The sequence below is a fragment of the Diadema antillarum genome, unplaced genomic scaffold (assembly GCF_040938485.1).
Source record: "Diadema antillarum isolate AM-2024a unplaced genomic scaffold, OU_Dant_1.0 seq00002274_RagTag, whole genome shotgun sequence".
NCBI classification, from domain to species: Eukaryota; Metazoa; Echinodermata; class Echinoidea; order Diadematoida; family Diadematidae; genus Diadema; species Diadema antillarum.
This window is the reverse complement of record NW_027272900.1, coordinates 185,792-210,437: the sequence shown is the minus strand read 5'-3', so window position 1 is coordinate 210,437 and position 24,646 is coordinate 185,792. Positions and strand designations below refer to the sequence as shown.

Here is a 24,646-nt window from a genome sequence, read left to right as displayed (position 1 = left end):
TAGTCTCAACCTGCTGGCTTTTCAAATAAGGACAGCTACACAACATGCACATCAACTTATCAACAAACCTTGCTCTATTAAATACCTTATACTTTTTTTCATCACATTGTCCATTTAGATATATTCTTGATCACTTTGTCGAAAACATACACGCAATGTATAAAGATGGGATAGATGTTCTACAGATCTACCCGACATATTTAATTGGCCAGCATGTATGCAGTCTGAATAGAAGACAAGCAGACCTTGTTTACATTGCACAATGCGAGGATCAATATTCACTCTGCCATGCGCTGTAATTCTTCCAAACTGAGTATACTCAGCATGCCCAAATATGGACATGGAGCAAGCCGTTTTTCTTTCATATGAGTTGTTTTGTGTGTTGCAAGAATATGAGTACTACCCTTATACAAATCTGTAAAGCATGCCTTGCAAGCTTGCCGCAAGCTTGCGGATTAGCTTGCCACAAGCTTGCGGGCCAGATCTTGGCAAGCTTGCGGCAAGCTTGCGGCAAGCTTGCGGCAAGCTTGCAGCAAGCTTGCAGGGTTCCAAATATTTAAATGAGCTGCCGAACATTTGCATACTAGCTTGCTGCAACCTTGCAGGGCTAGCTCACATACCTGCAAGCTTGCACAAAGTTTTTAGCTTGCCGCAAGCTTGCCGGCCAGCTCACTGCAAGCTTGCGGGCCAGCCTGTGGCAAGCTTGCAGCAAGCTTGCAGGGTTCCAAATATTTAAATGAGCTGCTGCAAATTTGCATACTAGCTTGCTGCAACCTTGCAGGGCTAGCTCACATACCTGCAAGCTTGCACAAAGTTTTTAGCTTGCCGCAAGCTTGCTGGCTATCTCGCTGCAAGCTTGCGGGCCAGTCTGTGGTAAGCTTGCGGCAAGCTTGCAGGGTTCCAAATATTCAAATGAGCAGCCGCAACCTAACATGCTAGCTTGCTGCAACCTTCCAGGGCTAGCTGACCTGCAAGCTGGCACAAAGTTTGAAACCTTGCATATTAGCTTGCCGCAACCTTGCAGGGCTACTGGTAGCTGACCTGCAAATTTGCAGCCTTGTGTATTGACTTCTGGCAACCTTGCAGGGCTAGCTGACCTGCAAGCTTGCAGGGAGTTTGCAACCTTGTGTGCTATGCCACCAGTTCGCGGAATGCTTGCTGCTAAGCTTGTCGCAAGCCTTTGCAAGCTTAGTTTTTTAAAGAAATTAAGAAATTTGATTACTATAGAGCGCTCGCACAGGAGACCCGTTCGAGCACTTGAAGAGTTTGTTCGCAAAAACCGATAAGTCCATTTTTTAAGATTTTGAAGTACGGTTTCTGTTATAAAGTACAAATTATACCCTTAAAATGATATATTGGTCCTTACATATAAAGGTACATTTTTGAAGTTACGGTCAAAAGAAGCAAAAATTTCCTTATTATTCTCTTTATTTTTCTTGACCTTTAATCGCAAATATCTCCATTTGGTAAATATGGACTTATCGGTTTTTGCGAACAACTCTTCACATACATTGTATCCCCTGAACCAATCTCCCATTCCCCATCTGGATTACTTTAGGCCAGAATGTTGTATAATATGGCAACTGTCGCAGGATACAATAAAATCTGACGAGAAATGAGGCTGGTATATAGCACATACAAGGAATATAACATGTCATCCTATAAAAGTTTGAACAATGAGAGCACTGGCAATGAACATTTTTGTTACCTAGAATAACTCCCCATAAACCTCAATAGCAAGTTTGAACAAAATTCAACAAGAAATGTGGCTGATAGAGCATGCACAAGAAATGTGACTGGCATCTAAGTTGGAGCACTGAGGGCACCATCACCACAAGCTGTTGTGTCCTACATGTACATGTACAATGATCATTCGTTTACCGATCCTTAGCAAGTCTGAATAATTAAATCCCATAAGAATTGAGGTTACATGTAGTACCATACAGCACATACAAGAAATATGACATATCCTTAAAAGTTGGAACAATGAGGACGCTGTCAATGAAAACTTTTGTTACCGGTACCTAGAATAACCCCCTACAAAACCTCCATAGCAAGCCTGAATAAAATCTGACAAGAAATGTCGCTTCTAAATAGCTTACGAATAGAGCATATACAAGATATGTGACATGGCCTCCAAGTCGGAACACTGAAGGCGCTGTCACCACAAACTTTTATGTGTCCTTCATGTACAATGTAGATTGACCACCCGCACCTCCTTTAAAATAGCAAGTCTGAGTAAAATCCAGTGAGTAACGATCAAGTCATTGCATAAATATTTAAGCATTTTTGCAAATTTTGACATGGTCAGGGTGACCTTTGAACCTGTAAAAGCTAGAACAGTGAGGGCAGCATTATCAATACACTGTAGGTATAGGTGTATAGATTTGACTATGATACCTTTACATACCAAATTTGAAAAAAATCGGTCGAGAAACAAGGCCAGCATCACACACACAAGCAGACCCTGTTGAATTTACCTTTTCATGTATAAAGACGGAACAAGCGAGGGCACCACCACCAAAAACAATAGGCACCTTGATTTCACTATGATGCACCTTTTTGCCAAATTTGAAGAAAATCTAATAAGAAATGTGGCTGATAGAGCACACACAAGAAATGTGACATGGCATCCAAGTCGGAACACTGAGGGCGCCATCACCACAAACTGTTGTGTCCTTCATGTAGAATGACCACCCATACACCTCCTTAGCAAGTCTGAATAAAATCCGTTGAGTAACAATCAAGTTATTGCATATAAGTACATTTGCAAATTTTGACATGATCAGGGTGACCTTTGACCCTGTAAAAGGTGGAACAGTGAGGGCAGCATTATCAATAGGTATACACGTAGGTGTATAGATTTGACTATGATACATTAATACATATGCCTACCAAATTTGAAAAAAAAATCGGTCAAGAAACAAGGCCAGCGTACGTTGCACACACAAGCAGACCCTGTTAAATTGACCTTATTTTCATGTATAAAGACAGAACAAGCGAGGGCGCCATCACCAGAAACAACAGACATCTTCGTTGTACCATAATACACCTTCATGCCAAATTTGAAGATGATCTACGAAGAACTGCAGCCAGTAGAGCGCTCTCACAAGAAAATCTCTGTGGCGGACGCGGATGCAGCGGACGCAGCGGTGCAACGAGGCCAAATCCATAGTATCCTCCGAACTCTGTTCGGGGGATACAATTAGGAAATTTAATTGAAATTTGCACAAAAGTGAAACATAAAAAAAAAGGATGAAGTATAAATAATACACTCAAATCTGTTATACATTCATTTATTTTACTATTAAAAAAAAAAGAGGTATGCAGAATGTACCGGTATTGAGTTATATGTAACAATAAAAATACCTGTTAATACACACACAAATTACAATGGGTGGGACTGTATTGCACATTTAGGGGAAGTTACTATGATTACTTTGTTAAAATGTGTAGATTATTGAGGTTTATGGGGAATGAAAATATGGTGAAGTTATTCAGCATGTTAATGCATGCAGTTAGTTATAATAGTATTAATCAATTTCATACCTTTGACAGAATTATTGTTCTTAAATCTAAGCTGCACACAGAAACAGTCAAACCGCCATTTTGAATTTCAGAGTGAACAAAGTAACTTTCTTTTTTGTAACTGAGAGGGCACCAGGCAATTTTCTCTATCAATTAACCTATAAGCTTGCGACAAGCTTGCGACAAGCTTGCGACAAGCTTGCAAAGATTTTGATTGTGGCCATACAGTTGCAGTAAGCTTGCGGTAAGGTTGCAGAATTTGCTCTAACAATTTACCCACAAGCTTTAGCTTGGGACAAGCTCACAAAGATTTTGACTGCATTTTGCATGCTTGCGAAGTTCTAACCTGCAAGCTTGCAGCAAGCATGCAAAGATTTTGATCACAGTTCACAAGCTTAAGTAAGCTTGAGGAGTTTTCTTTAACAACCTGCAAGCTTGCGACAAGCTCACAGAAATTCTGATAATGGCCTGCAAGCTTGTGGTAAGCTTGCAGAGATTTCTGCATTACTTGCAAGCTTACGGCCAGCTTGCAGAGCTGTTAGTTGTCTCACCGCAAGCTTGTCATAAGCTTGCACAGCTTTCATATGGTCTTGCAAACTTATCTGCAAGCTTGCGACACAATCTGCAAGCTTGCGATTATTTTTGCAATCATATCTGCGACCTTGCAATCGTCCACAAGCTAATGGTAAGTTGCTGCAAGCTTACCGCAAGCTTGCAGCAAGCTTACCAGGGGATGCCAAGTTTGTATCATGCTTGCAGTAAGATGGCAATAAGCATGCGCAAGCTTGCACTCTTTAATACAAGCTAATTAAGGTTGCCGCAAGCTTACCGCAAGCTTGCTGCAAGCTTGCCGCAACCTAAGATTTTTATAAGGGTAAAGACAATCTGACATGACCAAGACTCCATGCAACCAAATTTGGTATGATGGTCTTTAGAACTGTGCTGTTCAGAGGTCCTTCATTCATACCGACACTGCATTGCACAGCATAGCTACAACAGGTAGGTGTATAAAAGAGGGATTTATAGAGCCTAGAGGTGCTTGAGTGATGTAATGTACTAGTGTGTGATCATTCAGTTGCTATCTTTTGACTGTTGTATTATATATAGTTGCAATCACTTATACCACAAGCAGAACTGATATAGTCCATGGTAGTGTGGGTGTTTGTTTCAGTCAGTGGCTGTACATGTACCTGCACAATGACGTAATGCATAATAGCTCTCATTTACTTGCACTACTGGTTGGAAGGCGATGTAACACTTTCCAGCACACCTGGGCAGTACCTGTCTGTCTTTTTCCTTTGTTTTTTGTTCTGTTTGGGTTTATTTGCTGGATTTTTTTTTTTTCGCTGTTTCTTGGGAATAATTTGAGAGTAGCTGTTCAACATGACTATGCTTCCAAGTGTGATGTGAGTATCCAAACCTAGCAAATTATAACTGAAAAAGTTGTGTGTTTTTTTCGACACAATTTGTCGTTTGCCACACGAAGCACTGATATGAATATAGGTCTAGTCACAAATGAAAGTTGCTCACCCAAACATAGAATTTGGCCTTGTCATCATTACCAGGTATTGCTTATTCTCTCCATTCTGCCCTGTAGGTTGTTAGCCAAGAACTGGCAGCTAGCTTCTGAGGTCAACCAGGAGAGAGTGATGTGGGACCAGAGCCGAGATGGTGACCTCTCAAATACACAGTTCTGGAAGAGAAGTAAACGTCCTACATGTAAGTATACCTGAACCTTAGCACTTACCAACAACATTGTAGCTAATTTGTTTTTTAAAGGGATCTTGTCGCTCACATTTGTGATTCGCCAAATCTATTCCATGGCATGTTTTTAGAAAATTGATAACTTGCATTCGATAAATGATTACTTTTAAATGTTAAAAAAACAAACAATGAAAACTTTTCAGAATTTTTAAGGACCTGCTGAAAACCTTTTGGATTTTACAGACATAGACAAGAATAGACAAGAATATTCAAAATGTTCTGTGGACATTTTGCAAACATCCAGAAAACCTTTTAAAGTCATCTAGAACATTCAAAAATGTCTCAAATTTTTTAAAAAAAGTCATATGACCCTTTCCAGTACATTTAGAGAACATGTAGTATCTGTCAAAGGCTCCGTTTATCTAAAAAAAAAAATTCTGAGGCAGAATCACGATCCAACCACGTTTTAGGCATTTTCAGGGGTTAGATAAACGCAACCGTGTTTTCAACAGTGATAGGGGATCCATTCAAAATTGCCTTGAATTTGTTGTTCTTGTTAGTGCATACAGTTTCTGTCTTAATTATCTCAATAGTAAAAGGGGGTGTCTTTAAATCTTTCAAATCACACACAGAACGCTCAAAGAATCACAAAAAATAACTGACTCAGTTGTTTTATTCCCTTCAATCCAATCTACTGCTAATAATATAGCTAATTGTTCAGCTCGGAATATTGAAATTGATGAGGTTTTATGTGCGATTTTACTTCGTGCTTTGAACTGCTGTGCCGGTGTTCTGATGTTGGTCTTTTGATCCATCTGATGTATCTGTCTGTATCTGATGTATCACATTCTTCTGTATATTGGCAAAAATGTCGTGATGCTTGAAGACATGGCTTCTGAAATTAAATCATACGTACCTAATTAGGTCTATTAAAATATAAAAATACCTCTTCTTACGTAAAGCACAATTGTGAATAACTGAACAATAATATAAGTACATTTTTTTAAACAGAATGTTTGAACCCAGCATTGATACTTTAGATTTCATTGTCTTCTATCTATTTCCACTAGTTTTCAAATTTTAGATTTTCATACTTGAATATTCATAAATATGCATGGCTATTCATGATATAGAAACAAATGACAAAGACATAGCAGACAGGCCTAATAGAAACGTTTTGTGGATGTTTAAAAATGACGAAGACTAGCAGACGTAATAAAAACATTTTGTGGATGTGTAGAAATGACAAAAAATTAGCGGACCTAATAAAACATTTTGTGAACATCTATTAAGACAAAGACTAGTGCACTTGACAAAAACGTTTTGTGGTAGCTGGGTTGTCATGAAAATTGGAAATTGTTAGGTAATGACTATTTGAAGGATATATTTGCCATGGGGTCAAGTGAAAGTGCTCAAATTCCTGAATACTTGCTCCCTGAAACAATTAAGCTGTCTTAATGAAATCTTGTTCATGGAATGTATATCAGAACACAAACCCTTTTGGGGTTGTGCCTTCAAGCTTTCAAACATGTCATTTCAATTTTTTGCCAGTCTTGTGAAATTGTCATCTCACATTATCAAGATGTACTACAGTCCTATTGGAGAATAATGCTTTATGGCAGAAGGGTATCAGTTGCCACAGCGACATTTCTAGTTCTTTCTTCGTACTCACAGCATGTGGTATTTAAAGTTCTTAATCATACTGGCCAAGCTTACATTGTTATCGTGGTGTATTTCATTATTTTAATGTTTTATTAAATGGTTAATTTTTTTCCATGTTTTTATGTAGTTTCTTCAGGCCACCAAAAACCAAACCTTGATGATTTTAGTAGCCCAAATGGGCCATCAATAAGAAATGTTTGTGCCAAGCCTTTTTATAGCTCATATTTTTCACACCCATTATGTATGGCAAATGGTTTGGGATTAACGATGACATCTATGTGATTCTGTTTTGTTTTCCTTCACAGTTCGCAAACTTTCCCAGTATATATTTTTGCCAAAGGGAAGAGGAAGAGAGGTAAAATAGTTTGTTTCTCCTTTCCTTCATTACTTTATTTTGTATTTCTTCTGTAACAGATAATAGAAATTCAAATTGAAATTCTTGCAAAGATTATACTTATGGTATATGAAATAATGTGTAGAATTCTAAATTCTTTCTTTTGATCATCAGGGCAATCACACAGAAGTATTATTTACTGCTGTGGTGACAGAAATATATATCTTATATTATATGAAGGTTCAGTTGTTTGCGCTATGAAGTGTGTGTAGTTATGAATTTCCAGCTCCATACTTACTGTGTCCTTAAATTTTGTTCTGAATGAATTTTAACAAAGAATACAGAGGATTAGTATTGAAATATCAATATGCCTCTGTAATTGGTGAAATGAGGTGACCATTATCATTTTGTCTCTATTTTTTTTTTCTTTCTAGAAAACACAGTATATCACAGTTGGTGAAGTTCTTCTGAAACTAGATTTTTGTTCTGCTCTTCATCAGCTTAGCAGATTCAATTATGTGTGTCGGGTGAGTAGCTTCTATTTCTCTCATCATATGCATCCACCATTGGGAGTGAGGAAATAACTTTCCAGTAAGCGAATTTAAAAAGACAATTCATGAATAGTACAGTATGAGTTATCTGATCTGAAGGATACTGGAAAGGGATGAAAAATGTTCCTATGACGACCGCTGTCATGGGTAGAATTGCACATGACATGCCCTTTAATATATAGATGTACATCCTGTGCCGTTGAGGAATACAGTATATGAGCTTGAGTATGACACTTCATCCACTATGCTCTTCTTTACTCATAAAAGTAAATGAATATCTGGTAAAAGCCACACAGCCACACAAAATGCAGTGGTTGTACTTTTACGTGTCCCAGAATATGGCTGCCTGGCTCAAATTTTCACTTTTCTCCATTTTCACATGCTCATTAAAGACAAATGGTCAGGTTTGTCACCAAGCATGGCAGGCATTTTTGCTAGGGTGATGGAATGATAGAATATATTAGATTAAAAGAATATAGATATTTGTGCAAAGTGGCGCCATGCCACATTTCATCTTTAATTTTGTTTGTTTGTGTGTATGTTTGTTTGTTTGTTTGTTTGGGGTTTTTTTAGCATGACACTGACACACATTTCAAATATTGGATGCATGATTCTGGCCCTTTGTGCATGAAAAAACATGACTGGTAAATGACCCTCAAAGTTCTTTAAAAAAAAAACTAAAAAGCAAAAAACAACAACAGCAAACAAACAAACATCTGTGCATAGAATGAAGGCAGGCTTGACCCAAACAATATCATGTACTAATGTTTTACATGTTCTAACATTTTTGCTTACATTGTTTCTGACAAGTTTTTGGACCTGGTCATCCAGAATCATTACTCTTCTCTGAGTGGATCTGCTCTGAAGAGCCTCTTCTCCATTGTGGAAGAAGCTGTCAATGTTGGTGAGTTTTTTTTTCATTTACCTGGAGCTTCTGCACTCCCTTGGTGGTCTTGGATGAAACCCATGTAACATGTGATTATTCAATTAAAAAAAAGAAGAAGAGAATAACCAGTCAATAAAATTTTTTTCCTATAAATATTTTGTCTACACTACAGCCAATTGTACATCAAAAGAGGGAGGGAGTAGGATTCGAAGGTGACATATACGCAAGAACATTTCAACCAATACAATGGTTGGCTTACCCTGTGTTACTCATTCAGCCACTGTCTGCATGACTGACATATTATCTAGAATTGAGAAGCATTGTCACAAAAACATTCTGTTTTAAAATCATTAACAAACAAGAAACTTCATTTTCTCAGTTGTGGGAATTTGATAAGTTTACTACACCCTACAAAGATAATACATTTTAGTTAAAATTTGTGCTCTTTCATTAAAACTGTTAGCTTGTTTCATTCCACAGAACACTCAAGTCTGTGCAACCACCTAAAACTATTCCCTTTTGTGTGGGATATCTGATAGTCACCTTAAAAGTCAGATATCAGTATGACCACTTGGTGTAGACCATCTCCTGTCTGAAAGTCATCTGTATAAAGGAATATTAGGTTACACTGTATGAATATTAGGTTATTTCTGTAGATTTTTTCAATGAAAGTTTACCTTTTCATGAACTAAATATATCCCATGTAATTTTATAGTGCAATATATAAACCTGGACTAAAAGATAAGTAAACAGCCTAATTTCTTGCCCCTTTAGCCCTTGAAACGAAGTACAATGTGAACCAGGTCCGTCAGATTCTGCGGAGGCTGATTACAGCCCTCCAGATGAACACTGGAGGCCACATTGGCGGCAAAGCAGGCTGGAACTGCCACTATCAGATCACTCATGTCTGGCTCAACCAGCTCAAAGACATCCAGTATGATGAAGAGGTGAGTTGTTGAGTCATTATAGAAAAGTGGGTATTGTGAATCTTAGTCACTGAAAAAAATGGGCCCTGTTTATCAAGAGATTGTTAGTTTGACATGAAACACATTTATTTGAGTATTTGGGCATATTTGACTGAAAGTAAAACTACAAAGTGAGGTTATGACCAACTTTTGACAAATGAGAGGTAGTAATCAGACAAAAAGACAGTCATATATAGTTATTATTATGCAGTTCTTCTCTTATGAAACTGAACTGTGATATAAGCAAATCAAATGTGACTGTGCATCAATAAACCAACAAAGAGTTGCGTGCACTGATTTTGTGTGAGGACTCAAAATAGGTTAAAGTATGGTGAATGAGAAAAAAGGATGATATTCATAAACAAGGTGATTTATACATTTGGGATTTATACATACATTTGGGATCATGAAACAAATAGAAATTTGTTTTTTAGCAGTTTTTCTAGGTAACACTTTTGTGGAACATTGTGAAAATGTGTGTCTTATAGTCCCCTTTCCATTTCTTAGAAACCCTTTACACACTCAGCTCTAAATACTTTTGAAAGGATAATGCTACTGCTTTGAAATTTACTATTAGTCATGGATAGAATGTGTTGATAGAGCGCCATCCATTTCAGCTTAATGTGATAATCTCTTCATTGTTGTTGATATGAAGCTTTACATCATTTTTTTTTTGTCCCATTCATTGCACAGCCAGCTCATGGTCAGATTAAGTGCTTGAATATACCCTACACTTCAGAGCCTCTTTTCTCAGTGCACACTTTTCCAGTGTGTGTGCTTTCTTCCCAATATTTAGATAGCTTTGGATAGTCCATTTGAATTAAGTTATACATCATTTTAAAGCTTGACTTGCTCTTTCAGAATCTGCCCTTAACTAGATATCCATGTCTGGCAACTCTTTGTTGGTTTTGTGATGCAGGGTCACATATGGTTGAACATAAATGATAATAATAATGATAATAATTACATACATACATACATACATACTTATATACAATATGTCTGTTTTTAATTGCATTGTACACATCCTGCTTTGTTAAAGCCCCAGTTTATGGGAAATCTTAATGTGACATTTAAAGGAACCAAGGGATGATGGGCTCCTCCTGACAGACCTGCCTCCAGAGTGCTTGAGACAAATCTTTGCCCGGATGCAGGATCATTGTGATATCGTGCACACTGGGGAGGCAAGCAAGTTGCTGCATCAGCTCAGTGAGGAGTGGTTACTCTGGAGGGACTTCTGCCACTTCCATTTCACTCCTGAGCAGGTGACTAACTTGGCAAATGGACTCACAATGCTCAGTATAGTTAATTCAGGCGTTCAAGACTCAATTATTGCAGTGCTTTATTTACCAGTTGGCACAGATGTCTGAAATCTGTCAATGAATGGAGATCATCTTATCCCCTACATCTGTTTTGTGTTACCATGGCCTTCTTGTTAAACTAAGGCACAATTAGGTCCAGTTTGAAATAGTTAAGTGAATGTTGATGAAAAAGCATGGACAGCTACCCTGTAGGTGCCTTGGCACATGAAGTGTTTTGCACACCTTTCTTGTGACAACTCCAACTATGTAGATACAATTGCAAGATGTTTGATTAAAATTATACATTTGCCCATTCCTGAAAGTTAGTTTAAACAGTGCTGGTAGTACTTCAGCATCAAAGATTACTTTGAGTATGATATTTAGTGGCTTCCTCTTTTTTTACAGTTTTTTTTTTAGCCCTCCATGGGCTATTTTATTGAATCCAGTCAAGCATTTTACGTGTCAATCAACTGATATTTGTCGTAGATCCAACCAAAACCCAATAATTTTACATTTTTCTCACTTCCATTTTAACGAAAATAAATGTCAGAGTGACTGCCACTTTGTACAATTTGTTGTACCTACCCAATACAGAATGACTGTATCTGTCATCTTCACAATATTTATTAATTTTCCTCTTCATAATGATGCAGATTTGACTTTTATCAACCGTTTGTACAAGTAGTTGTTGCCTAATAGGAGTCATCATGCAATTTGATGCATCATTTCTCTTCTCTTTGAAACCAAAAATAATAGTTTTGAAATCAAATTTTATCTGTACCCCAGAGCCTTTAATTTATCTATTTTTATGCCTCCGCCACGAAGTGGTGCCGGAGGCATCATGTTTTCGGGTTGTCCATCCTTCCGTCCGTCCGTAATGAATTTTGTGGACAGCATAACTAAAAAACCTTTTGAGGTATCCTAATGAAACTTGGCATGTATGTGTATTAGGGGGTGAAGTTGTGCCTATCAACTTTTGGTGCACATGCTCAAGGTCAAAGGTCAAAAGGTCATGGTCAAATACGTAAAATATCACTATTTCCACCATATCTATGCAATGCCTGAAGATATTTTCTTTAAACTTAGTGTATACATGTATTACCCAATTGAGATTCTCTGGTGAAAGTTTGGGGTTATGAGGTCAAAGGTCAAAGGTCAAAAGGTCGATTAAAAATATTAAAACTTCATTTTTTTTCTCCGTACCTTGGAAATTGTTCAAGGTATCTTCATGGAACATAGTATATATACATGTACTGACTGGCAGTGATTATCTAAAGAATTAAGGGTTCATGGGTCAGGGGTCAAAGGTCAAGGGCAACACATCAAAATTTTACTATTTTTCTCATATTTAAATGCAATGCCAGCAGGATTTTTTTTTTTTTTTTTTTTTTTTTTACACTTGGTGTATCCATGTATAACCTAATAGAGATTCTCTGGAAACTTTTTATGCCTCCGCCACGAAGTGGTGCCGGAGGCATTATGTTTTCGGGTTGTCCGTCCGTCCGTCCGTCCGTCCGTCCGTCCGTCCTTCCGTCCGTCCGTCCGTAATGAATTTTGTGGACAGGGTAACTACCAAAACCTTTTGAGGTATCCTAATGAAACTTGGCATGTATGTGTATTAGGGGGTGAAGTTGTGCCTATCAACTTTTGGGTGCACATGCTCAAGGTCAACGGTCAAAAGGTCAAGGTCAAATGATTAAAATTTCACTATTTCCCCCATATCTATGCAATGCCTAAAGATATTTTCTTGAAACTTAGTGTATACATGTATTACCCAATTAAGATTCTCTGGTGAAAGTTTGGGGTCATGAGGTCAAAAGGTCAAAGGTCAAAAGGTCAAGTAAAGTGTTAAAATTTTACTTTTTTCTCTGTATCTTGGAAATTGTTCAAGGTATCTTCATGAAACATAGTATATATGCATGTACTGACTGGCAGTGGTTATCTAGGGAATTCAGGGTTCCTTGGGTCAAAGGTCAGGGGTCAAAGGTCAAGGCAATACTTCAAAATTTTACTATTTTCCTTATATTTATGCAATGCCAGCAGGATTATTTTGTTTAACTTGATGTATGCATGTATAACCCAATAGAAATTATCTGGGATTTTTTTTTTTTTTTTGCCAAGAAGGTCAAAGGTCAAAGTGAAAGTGCTGAACGTACTTCTTTCTCCATATCTCGGAAGTGGCTCAAGTTATCTTGAAACTTAGTACAGTCAAACTCGGATACCTCGAATTCGTCGGGACTGAAGAAAATGGTTCGACGTACGCGAATTTCGAGGTACGCGTACGTCGAATTTTCTTCGACTTATCCGATGTTTATCGATGTTCGACGTTTATCGATGTTCAACATGGTGTCTGTTATAGTGCCTACTGATTGTTTGCATGCTTGTCAATTTGAATTGAATTAATCAACTTTTATATGAATGAATTGAGTGAAAATCGGAAATGAAAGCAAAATTTCAGAAATAAAGATTTTGGTGGTCCGATCGCGCCACCAAAAAAAAAAAAGTCGGATGTTTGCCTTTACTTTTGAAAATGAACAGCGGTAACAATCGGCTACGTAAGATGCTAAAATAAATGTCAGAGGTTTGCGTTTAATTGTGGAAATGAATGACGGTAATATTCGACTCGGTATGATACTAAAATGAATGTCGGATGTTTGCTCATACTTTTGGAAATGAATAACGATAAGACTCAGCTCCGTATGGTGCTAAAACTAATGTTAGATATTTGATTTTGCGTTCGAAAATGAATAAGGATAACATTCGGCTCCGGAAGACGCTGAAATAAATTTCGAATTTTTGCTATGACGTTCGGAAATGAAAAACAATAACATTCAACTCCATACGATAGTTAAATAAATGTCGGGTGTTTCCTTATACTTTCGAAAGTAAATAGCAATAGCATTCGGCTCCCGAAGATGCTAAAATAGATGTCAGATGATCTTTTTTATGTTCGGAAGAAAATAGCAGTAATATTCTGCTCCATCATGTCCATATGATGCTAAAATAACTGTCTGATGTTTGCTTTTAAATTTCGAAATGAATAACAGTAACATTCAGCTGCGTTTAATGGTAAAATTAATGTTTGATGTTTGCTTTGACGTTTGGAAAAGAGTAACAATAATATTCAACTCCTGACAATGATGAAATAAATGCTGGATGTTTGCTTTTACGTTCGAAAGGAAATTGCAATAACATTTAGCTCCGGAAGATGCTAAAATAAATGTCGAATGTTTGCTTTGATGTTCTGAAGTGAATAACAATAATATTCAACTCCGTACGCTGATAAAATAAATGCCGGATGTGTGCTTTTGCGTTCGAAAGTAAATGTCAATAGCATTCAGCTCCGGAAGATGCTAAAATACATGTCGAATGATTGCTTTTACGTTTGGCATGTTTGGAAGTGAACAGCAGTAACATTCTGCCCCAAACGATGATAAAAAAATATTGGATATTTGCTACGGTACACTTCGAAATAAATATCAGTAACATTCAGCTATACGTTTCATGGTCCAAAATGTCTGATGTCTGCCTTGACGTTCAAAAAAATTGTCAGATGATTCATTTCACTTTCGGAAGTGGACAGCAGTAACATTCGGCTCCGTTCGATAATGAAATAAATGTCGGATGTTTGAAATGAATAACGGTAATATTCTGCTCCGTACGATGCAAAAATAAATAACAGATTGTTGCTTTAACATTTGGAAATGATTAATGGTATTAATCCGCTCAGTTAGATGCTAAAACAAATAGCGGATGTTTGCTTTCACGTTTGGAAATGGATTAGGATAGTATTCAGCTCCGTAAGATTCTAAAATGAATATCGGTTGTTTGCTTTTACATTTAAAAATTAATAACGGTAACTTTCGGCTTTTTACAATGCTAAAACGAATGTCGGATGCTAACAAATGTCAGCAAATGCTCCCATTTTCTCATTTCAAACGTAAGTTTTGACCTCCTCAATATATGGGCATCAACTTTTATAATAAACTCTACGCCTATTTGTCAAATCTTTAAACACAGAGTAAGATGATTGAATTTTCTATTCATTTGTTTTAGACATGGGCATCTGTATCACTTCAATAATGCTTAATATTAATTTGTCTATGTTTAGTAGGACCGATTTAGTTTTTCTAATATTTTTCCTGATTTTTTTTTGTCACCAGATTTTACTTTCGACCACCAGAAAATAAAAATCAATGATATTGGTGGCCCGATAAAACTTAGTGCGGAGCCATGTGTATTCTATTCTTCATTGTGATCGGCCTATACTTCCAGATTTTCATAATCGCATTGCTGGAAAAAAAAGTTTCAGTGTTTGCGTTCTCGGGGAAGTAAACTTCGTGAAAAACAAACAAAAAAATAGTTTTAAAAAAGGCACTACGAGGTAGATTGATGTTTTGACAGTGGAGCGTGATTAATGGCAAAGATATAACTGTCAACGTAAGCAGGTGCGCCCCGACGGTTGAGAAATCTACGCGCACGGTATGACTGTCTCGATCAAAAATCAAAACACAGTGGTTAAAGAAAAGCAAATGATGGGGCAGCGCGTAGTGCTATCGTAAAGCACTCCATTGGCACGGGTGCTATGTGCATACCATGTACGTGTGTTGGTAGGTGTTGGGGATTTTCCTTGTCAGCTGTGTATCGGGTACAGGTACAATGTACTAGTATTTCTCCTTGGGCGCGCGATTGTTCTGGTCTCAGAATATTTACAATCGAGTGTGAAAACATTTGTGACATGTCTTCGCTGTCCACGCGCGCTTAATCGGAGATGCTGAGTGATGTTTGCAATTTCGATTCGAGCAACATGCTGGGAAAAACAATAAGTTAATTAAGATCGGGACATTAGATTTCCCTTCGAGGTAACCGAACTTCGAGTTATCTTTTTCGAGCTACGCGAATTTTAATACACGGAAACTCCATAGGAACAATCGGGACTTTCATTTTGCCCCCGAGGTAAGTGATATTCGGCTTATCCGACGTCGAGGTATCCGAGTTTGACTGTACATATTTATGTATGTTCTGCCTGACAGTGATTCTCTTATAAATCAAAGGCCAGATGAAAATGATAACAATTTACTGTTCAATACAGAAATTGCACTTTTTCTCCATACCTTGAAAATTACTCGGTGCATAAACTTATGAAAGGGTCAAAGTCAAGTTAAAGTTCTTAAATCCCCAAATACATGCTCTCCTCCAATTCATCCAATTAAACATACACGTGTAGGTCAAGGAAGGTAAACATTCAATACATTTGTGACAAACATGCCATTTTGATATTTTGCCAATTTTGTTAAAATGTAATCACACATTGTCCACATGTACTATAGACCCATTAGGAGAATCATGCATTATGGCGGAGGCATACCAGTCGCCATAGCGACATTTCTAGTTTTTTCTTTTTTTGTTTGCCTCAACAGTCAAAAGGTCAAAGATCAAGGGAAAGTGCTGAACTAACTTTTTCCTCCATATCTCGGAAGTGGCTCAAGTTATCTTGAAACTTAATACATTTGCATGTTTTGCCTTGATTATCCCATCAATTTTAGGGTCAAAGGCCAGATGAAAATGGTAACAATGTACTTTTCAATACAGAAATTGCACTTTTTCTCTATACCTTGAAAATTACTCAATGCATAAACTTATGAATGGGTCAAGTCAAGTTAAAGTCCTTAAATCCCCAAATACATGCTCTCCTATTCATCCAATTAAACCTAGGTCAAGGAAGGTGAACATTCAAAACATTTGTGACAAACTTGTCATTTTAATATTTTGCCAATTTTGTGAAAATGTAATCACACATTGTCCACATGTGCTATAGACCTATTAGGAGAATCATGCATTATGGCGGAGGCATACCAGTCGCCTTAGCGACATTTCTGGGTCTGTTTCATTCCAGATTGATTTACTGATTTCACAGTCATAAATGTAATATGAAATATCTTTCCAACTCTTCTGACAAAACAAACATTAAATATCATCACTGACTACTTTCATCTTGACAGTTGCTTTTTCAGAAACAGAACCCTATTTACTACAGCATTTTGTACTGAAAATATCTCAATCCAATATTTAGAGTAAAACAAAAATATAGAGTGATGATTCACCATTCTTACACTTTCAGGGGGACAATCCAAATGTTGTTCACATTTACAACATATTTGAGGGTATACATTTTGTTTTTCCAAGGAGAGATTTGTAGGTGTATCTATATCCTAGTGATCTTGCACTAATATTGTAATATTAGGGCATTCTATTATGAGGGGATCTACCATTAGTTCTTTCATATTTTTGATATGCATTCTGTATCCATTGTGTGGTGTTCTTTCTTGCAACATCAATCTTAAGTTCACCAGATTTCCCTGTAGAGCTCTAGGGTCAAGTACAGTACAGTTTTTAGGCACTTTATATTGATAAACATTGTTTGTTTTCACAGTTGTGGCACATTTGCGAATGTAGGAATGAAATACTGTGCATAAAAACTTCATGATAATGTCGTTGAACTTTACAGCCAAGAATTTGAATTTGAATTTGAAATGCAGAACCTTATTCGAAGTTACTGGTCGTAGTTTGTACTGCCCTTATCGACAGACTTAATTGATTGGTCGATAAAAGAGAAAAGGATTTGAGCGGGATATTGTAAAAGTCTAATCATCTTTTATATCATCTAACTGCAGATGATGCCTGTGGTCCCTAAGAACACAGCTGATCATGAAGTGAAATGGAAACAGATCTACAAGAGGTTGCGAGTCAAGCATGGAAAAAAAGAAGTATTTGCTGATCAGTTGCAACTGTGCTGCCACTGCTGCTGCCTTTTCTGGATGGTAAGTGGCATGACTTGATAGTGATAACCCTTGTTTTCCGCAGTGCATTTATGGTCTCTGGGTAGAAATCAACTGATCTGAAATTACAACATGTTAAATGGACATCACAACATTGAAAGATGGCCACAATGTGCCATTTTAAAATGCATGGTTTGGGTTTACACCCTTTAATCGAAGGGATTTCATGAGATGGCATCTACAAGATATAGAAATAAATTCTAGGAATGCTTTGATTGATAATGTAAATCATGAGGACTGTTCACTACACTATTAGATATGCTATGTTATTGCAAAAGCTCACAAACAGATGAAAATATCCAAACAGTTGCCAGTAGGTAAAGAGTAGACTAATGATTTCCCTCTCTCTACAGGGAGGAACTCACCCCTGCTCTATTGAAATCCCCCTAGAGCGTGGAGAGAGGGCACCAGAACACCAGGTTGCAAAGAGTAAGAGCATCTCACCAAGTCAGCTGTCAGACATGTTTCCCATGCCCAGGTGAAAGCACTGCAAAATGATTAAGTGAGAAGAATGAACAATGTCTTATTTTTCAAAGTGGAAGATGACAGCACCATTGCACCAGCCTGCTACTTAACACACTTTCTATGTATCTCAAAGGTATTTTGATCGCCTGCTTGATGTGAAGCTTTGGCGAAGATGGTAGCTTGCATGTGACATGTTGATATTTTTGCCTTCATGACAATATACAGTTTTTGTATTTTCTTGTAATGAAGAAGCAGCATTTATCAATTATGGCATGAGTATCCATTCAAGTCACTGAATGTCAATTATATTTTACATTGTTGGTTGTCTCCCTTAGCATGAGTGTGTGGGAATTCATATTGCAATCACTCTTCCACCAAGTCAAATGAGAGATGCATAGTGATTACCTGTGAGGTCAGTGCTCAAGAAAACTTACAACCTGTTCATTTGTTTCAAGTAAACTTAGGAAAAAGGAAAACCAGCTGGCATGAGGCTGGTGAGGTATGTATTGCCACCAAACAATATCATGTCACCAGGATGTCATACTACAGTATAAGAAGTGGTCCAGGCTTCCAAACAGTTGTAGAATTCTGACAAACAATGTGCAGTAGACAATAATATATTTTCTGAAATCTGCCTGATCATATACAGCATTTACAGTGCAACTTGTGGAGTATCAATGAGTACTAGAAGTTGAAGTTTATTTTTCTCCATTTAACAGTATCAGTAGCACAAACATACAATGTATATAAATGAATATAGAACTAGAAGGAAAGAGATGTCGACATGAGTAATCAAAAAGCAGGGTACATTTTGTTTTTACTTTTGATGAGAATTAAAGAAATGAAACATTTGGGTGATAAATAATTGGGGGATGGAGAATAAAAGGTTTTGATGAATAAACTTGCATGGAGAATAAAAGGTTTTGATGAATAAACTTACATTTTGTTTTTACTTTTGATGAGAATTAAAGAAATGAAACATTTGGGTGATAAATAATTAGGGGATGGAGAATAAAAGGTTTTGATGAATAAACTTGTTTGTTGTACATTCATGAGTTTACAGATTATTCCAAAAAAGTGATGTTTTGTTGTTGTTGTTGTAAATTGTAGTGCCAGGTAGATGTTACAGATGGATTGTGTTATTGATAACAAAAACTTTTTGACATATTCCAATTAGTTTTCAAAACTGTTAATTGTTTGATGTAATTAGAGAATATGAATACATTGATTGTGACATGGAAAGTGATCAAAGAACCAAACATCCTCATATCTAATGAAAACTTAAATATGTTTGAATATTTTCTTGATTCGTTTGATGTGCATCAAGATTATTTAGCTCATCTGTTCATGTGTGACAGGGCCTTTGGGTAAAACTGTGTCAACACTGAAGAGGCTGCCCTGAATAAAGAAGACAACATTTTTATTATTATTATTGTTTTTGTTAACCTTACTGTGTGTATATGTACATGTACAGTACCTACCTTCCCAAGAATGGCAGAGCTCATTTCTTAATAGGCATATTATATTAAGATCCTCACAACTCAAATTTTGGTATCAACATACTGATATGTTGTTTAGAACAGAAATATTATGAATGCAAATCAAAGTAATGTTTCTACATCATATGGCATAATGACATAATTTCATGAAAGTGTTGTAAAAATGAAAATATTAGGAGGTTTTTTAGCTCACCTGAGCCGAAGGCTCAAGTGAGCTATTGCGATTGCTCTTCATCCGGCGTGCGTCGTCCGTCGTCCGTCGTCCGTAAACTTTTTACATTTTCATCTTCTTCTTGAGAACCCCACGACCGATTTTCACCAAACTTGGCAGGTAGCATCCCTAGGGGGATAGGATCTCAATTTGTTCAAATGGTCACCGTGGCCCACCTGGGGGGGGGGGGGCCCCAGGGGGGCCCAAACACCCTAAAATTAAGGAATCTTTAAAAATCTTCTTCTCTAGAACCAGAAGTGATAGGGCTTAGTTGATACTATGAGTACATTGATGACTGTAGTTTCAAGTTTGTTTATGAGGGAATCAGGGGTGCCCCCCCCCCTTGGGACCCAAGGGAGGGGGTGGGGAGGGGTCCTAATGGGGCCTAAATTGTACATTTTCATCTTCACTTTGAGATTGCCATGTCTGATTTTCACCAAACTTGGTAGGTAGCATTCCTAGGGGGATAGGATCTCAATTTGTTCAAATGGGCACCATGGCCCACCTGGGGGAGGGGGGGGGGGGGTCCCCAGGGGGCCCAAACCCCCTAAAATTAAAGAACCTTTAAAAATCTTCTCTTAAACCAGAAGTGATAGGGCTTAGATGATACTAATATGAGTTAGTACATTGACAACTGTAGTTTCAGGTTTGTTCATGGGGTTGGTGGCATCAGGGGTGCCCCCCCCCCCCCCTTGGGACCCAGGAGAGGGGATGGGGAGAAGTCCTACAGTTGTAATGGAGCCTGAATTGTACATGTTCATCTTCTTGAAAACCTCATGATGAATTTTGACCAAACTTAGCAGGTAGCATCCCTAGGGGGATAGAATCTCAATTTCTTCAAATGGGCACCATATCCCTCTTGGGGGGGGGGGGGGGGGGGGGAATCCATATGCAGACCTAAGTTTCCAATGTTCTCAGTTAAGAGTGTGCAAGAATGCATGGAATGTGAAATTGCGATACTCAGGTGAGCGCGTGACCCCCGGGTCTCTTGTTTCCTGAAAAGTTGTGATTTTCAGATATAAGCTCTTGTCACCTTAGGGACATTATATATCTGTGTGTGTGTTTCATCAAAGAATTTTGTAGTTTTCAAGGAATATGCTGAAAAAGGTCTGTTTGTTAGCTTCCTTGTAACAGGGCATTTGTGCAGTTTAGTTTATGACATACACTTGTTTTCATTGTAGATAAGAGATATATTGCATACAAAATGTACATGTAAATCTTTGTAAAAATAAACACAACAGTAGAATAATGAAACATGTGCCGTGAGACTTCATTGGCCATGTACTATGTCTGGTGTCTGTTTCCTCTCTTTCATCCATTCAGAATTGATGTACAGTGAAGTTTTCAAAAGTTTGCTGGTAGCCAACCTCATTGACATAAGGACCTACATGTAGTTTTGAGAAGCTGTGCTGGGGTTGCTGCAAATACAAGTCTTCAGGGATGACTAAAATTTGCTTGTCTCATGCACAGTCTGCCTTTTTTGCTAACAAATGAAAATAATTATAGAGCCTCCTCAAACCTCACTCTGAAAGTTCAATTATGCAGAACCCCAAATTTTCTCAATCTTGTAGATTCTAGGTTTCATCGCATGCTTCAACCTGCAATCTAAATTGTAGTCTGTTGCAAGAGTCCAACAATTTTCTTCTACAGTCAGTGACAATCAAAATTTGGGGTTGTTAAGAAGAAAGGACGTTGAGAGTGTGCCGGCGCTCATGAAAGGCAGATACACTATGAAATGTACTGTTGTGGAAGAGGCCATTTTCACCAGTGCAACAGATTCAATTAAAGAAAAGGGGAAAAAGGGCAAGTGCAGAAAAAGACAGTGTGAATGTCATTGAGTCATCTAACATAGTGCCTTGTGGGGACCTTGACATAACTGTCTTCTTCAAATGATTGTGGCATTCTTGCATGTTCTGCACACAGAATTAGTTTTCTTACAAATGAAATGGTCTGTCTAGTGTGCTTCGTCTTGAGGATGTAGATCAACACGATGTCCTTTGTATGTCTGCAGCAAATCCTTGAAGACAAGTACAGTGTATCTTAAGATTTCAATATGCTGACATACACACATCAAACATGAAATGAAAAGTATCAGTCGGGTGATAGCACAGTCACATGACAAAGGCAATGCTTTAATATTCCCCACTGAACAGTCAACGTCTGTCCAGGGCACTAGTGATAATGTGATAATGTTGCATAATATTCTTCCAAAGGGAATGAATGAATCTGAGGAACTGATTTATGTGAGAATAAATTATTACTTTATTCATCCATGGACATTAACACATATGCAATAATTTATGTGTATGGTAATCAGCAAGAATTTATGTCAAATTTTGTACTCCTAACAACTCAGGAATGTACAGATTACCTTATTCAGGATGGGACATTATTTAAAATACTCAAGCATATTTGGGCTTTATCTACATTTAAATTACTTATTTCAAGAGAAACTGCATATTCTTTTTTTTTCCCCTTTTTTTTTTTTTTTGGGGAGGGGGGAGGGGTTCTTTCAGTAATGTCAGCAATGGCACCATGCAAATTAGGAGTATTTTAGGAAATCAAATCAAATGTAATACAGTTAATTCATAGTACTCTATGTGTCATGTGATTGTCTGTATTTTGTGTTGGAGTGGCCCTGTGTTTGAATTATAGTGTGCAAACTCATGTTTTGTTTTCTCCAGCACATGTTCACTTTTCCATGATGTTGCTCAATGCAGATTAATTAGGGAGCTTTAGATTTTAGACGCATGGACATTCAAAGGGAAAAAAACATGATCTGAGCGTGCACAGTATAATGACCCGCGCTACTGCGCACGCTCAGAACATGTTTTTTTCCCTTTGAACGTCCGCGCCTCTAAAATCTAAAGCTCCCTATTATGTGTTCCTCTGATCAAACTTAAGAGATCATAATGACATCAAAGTAGCATAACTGACCTATGGTAGGTACTGAAATACAATGTATACTTATTTTAAATACTTTGGTAGCCATATATACAACCTGCACGTTCATTTCTTTTATACCATTTTTCAAGCATTTTGGGACATTCAGTCTTTTCATTTGTATAATTGTGAGCTCTTATCTGATCACAATATTGAAAATGTATTGTTTTTAAGGTCTAACCTGTACTCGTTTTACATTTCATCTGTTCATACATAGTTGTTGATCAGTTTCAGTAATATTCATTAGTGTGAAGTCGTGCCAGATATGGTCATCTTTTATGTTACATGCTCTAACACTTGAAATTGTGTCTTTGAAAAAAACGAAAAGATTATATTCTTCTGCATTGAAGGACGATCCTGTATATTATGTAACCTTTTTTTATGATATCCACAATGGATGACACTTTACATCAGCTTTACATGGGCAAAGCAAAACCTCTGTGGAGATGGGAGGAAGAGGTGCATGTTCCTTAAATTCCCCTCTGAAATAATGCATTCAGTGTATTGTGTCAAATCAGAGCAAAATTGATTCAGTATTTTCATAATGCATGTATTCTCTTTGAAAAAATAAGAAGCCATACTTTCTGTTAGATGAGGCTGCAATAACAAAGAAAAAAAAAAAAACCTTTCTGTTCCATGGTGCTAAACTCCTGATGGACTTTTCAATTTGAAGCCTTTCAGTATAGGAGAATACACATTTTGATATGTGATAGAAATATCTGTAGTTCATATCATACTTTTCCTCTGGTATGAGAAATTGTTTAAAAATGTAATACACTATATGAGTATATATTGAAAACGAATCTTAATACAATGTATTTTGATATGGAGTGTTATATCACATTGCAATATAAGTTCTGTTAATAGTACAAATGTATTTCCCCTGTCGATTGTGCTTTATTGCAGTAATATTATATTCTTGTTTTATACTAACAGCATTGTATTTTATTGGATGTAGTAAAAAGCAGTGACAGTTCATCATTCCGAAGGTTCATTATCCTGAAGGTTCATCAATCCAAAAGTGAAAGAAGGTTCTTTATTCTGAAGTTTGTTCTACTACAAAATGGAAAGAGGTTTGTTATTCCAAAGTTTGTCAATCCAAAAATGAAATAAGATTTGTAATTCTGAAGGTTCATTAGTAAGCACCGTCCATATGTTTTCAGATTTAACAAACTTTATTTCATTTTCAGATTGACAAACATATGTGGAGAATGACGAACCTTATTTTCATTTTTAGAATAGCAAACCTTTAGAATAATACCACGTATGTTGTAATTAACAAACTCTTTTTCATTTTATGGATTAACAAACCTTTTTTTTTTCAGTTTGGGATTTAATGAACCTCGAGGCATACAGAATTTGTGTGTTTTGAAATAATGAACCTTCGAAATAATGAACATCTCCCAAAAGAGCAATCTTCTTGCCAGTGTATTTCTTCATAAAATCTTGAAACTGACAATAAAATTCAAGACAATTCCAGTATCTATACTGAGCTTGTTTTTTTTTTTTTTTTTTTTTTTTGGTCTGTATGGATGTGTGTGTGTGTGTGTGTGTGTGTGTGTGCCTGTGTCTGTGTCTGTCTTTCTGTCTCAGTTTGTTGTGCTGTATTTAGATATTGTTTGCATGCTGTGAGCTTTACAGATGTGATGCAGTGTTTAGAGTCAAATTTTTGATATATGAGCTTGACACTGCAGTTCAGATGAACTCATCAGATAAAGAGGCAGTGCTTAGAGTACATGTAATTCACAACTAACATTA

General features: G+C 37.1%; 1 protein-coding gene across 1 annotated transcript in view; it reads left to right on the top strand.

The window, feature by feature from the left end:
- LOC139714440 (F-box only protein 32-like) overlaps positions 1–20,057 on the top strand; it is a 28,428-nt gene extending 8,371 nt beyond the window's left edge. The window contains exons 2-9 of the mRNA XM_071626146.1: positions 5,126–5,247; positions 7,200–7,249; positions 7,663–7,755; positions 8,590–8,683; positions 9,440–9,612; positions 10,710–10,895; positions 17,606–17,752; positions 18,124–20,057. Coding sequence (XP_071482247.1) covers positions 5,126–5,247; positions 7,200–7,249; positions 7,663–7,755; positions 8,590–8,683; positions 9,440–9,612; positions 10,710–10,895; positions 17,606–17,752; positions 18,124–18,252 — 994 coding nt within the window. The 3' untranslated portion in view covers positions 18,253–20,057. The remainder of the gene's footprint in view (positions 1–5,125; positions 5,248–7,199; positions 7,250–7,662; positions 7,756–8,589; positions 8,684–9,439; positions 9,613–10,709; positions 10,896–17,605; positions 17,753–18,123) is intronic.
- The last annotated feature ends 4,589 nt before the right edge of the window (positions 20,058–24,646 follow it).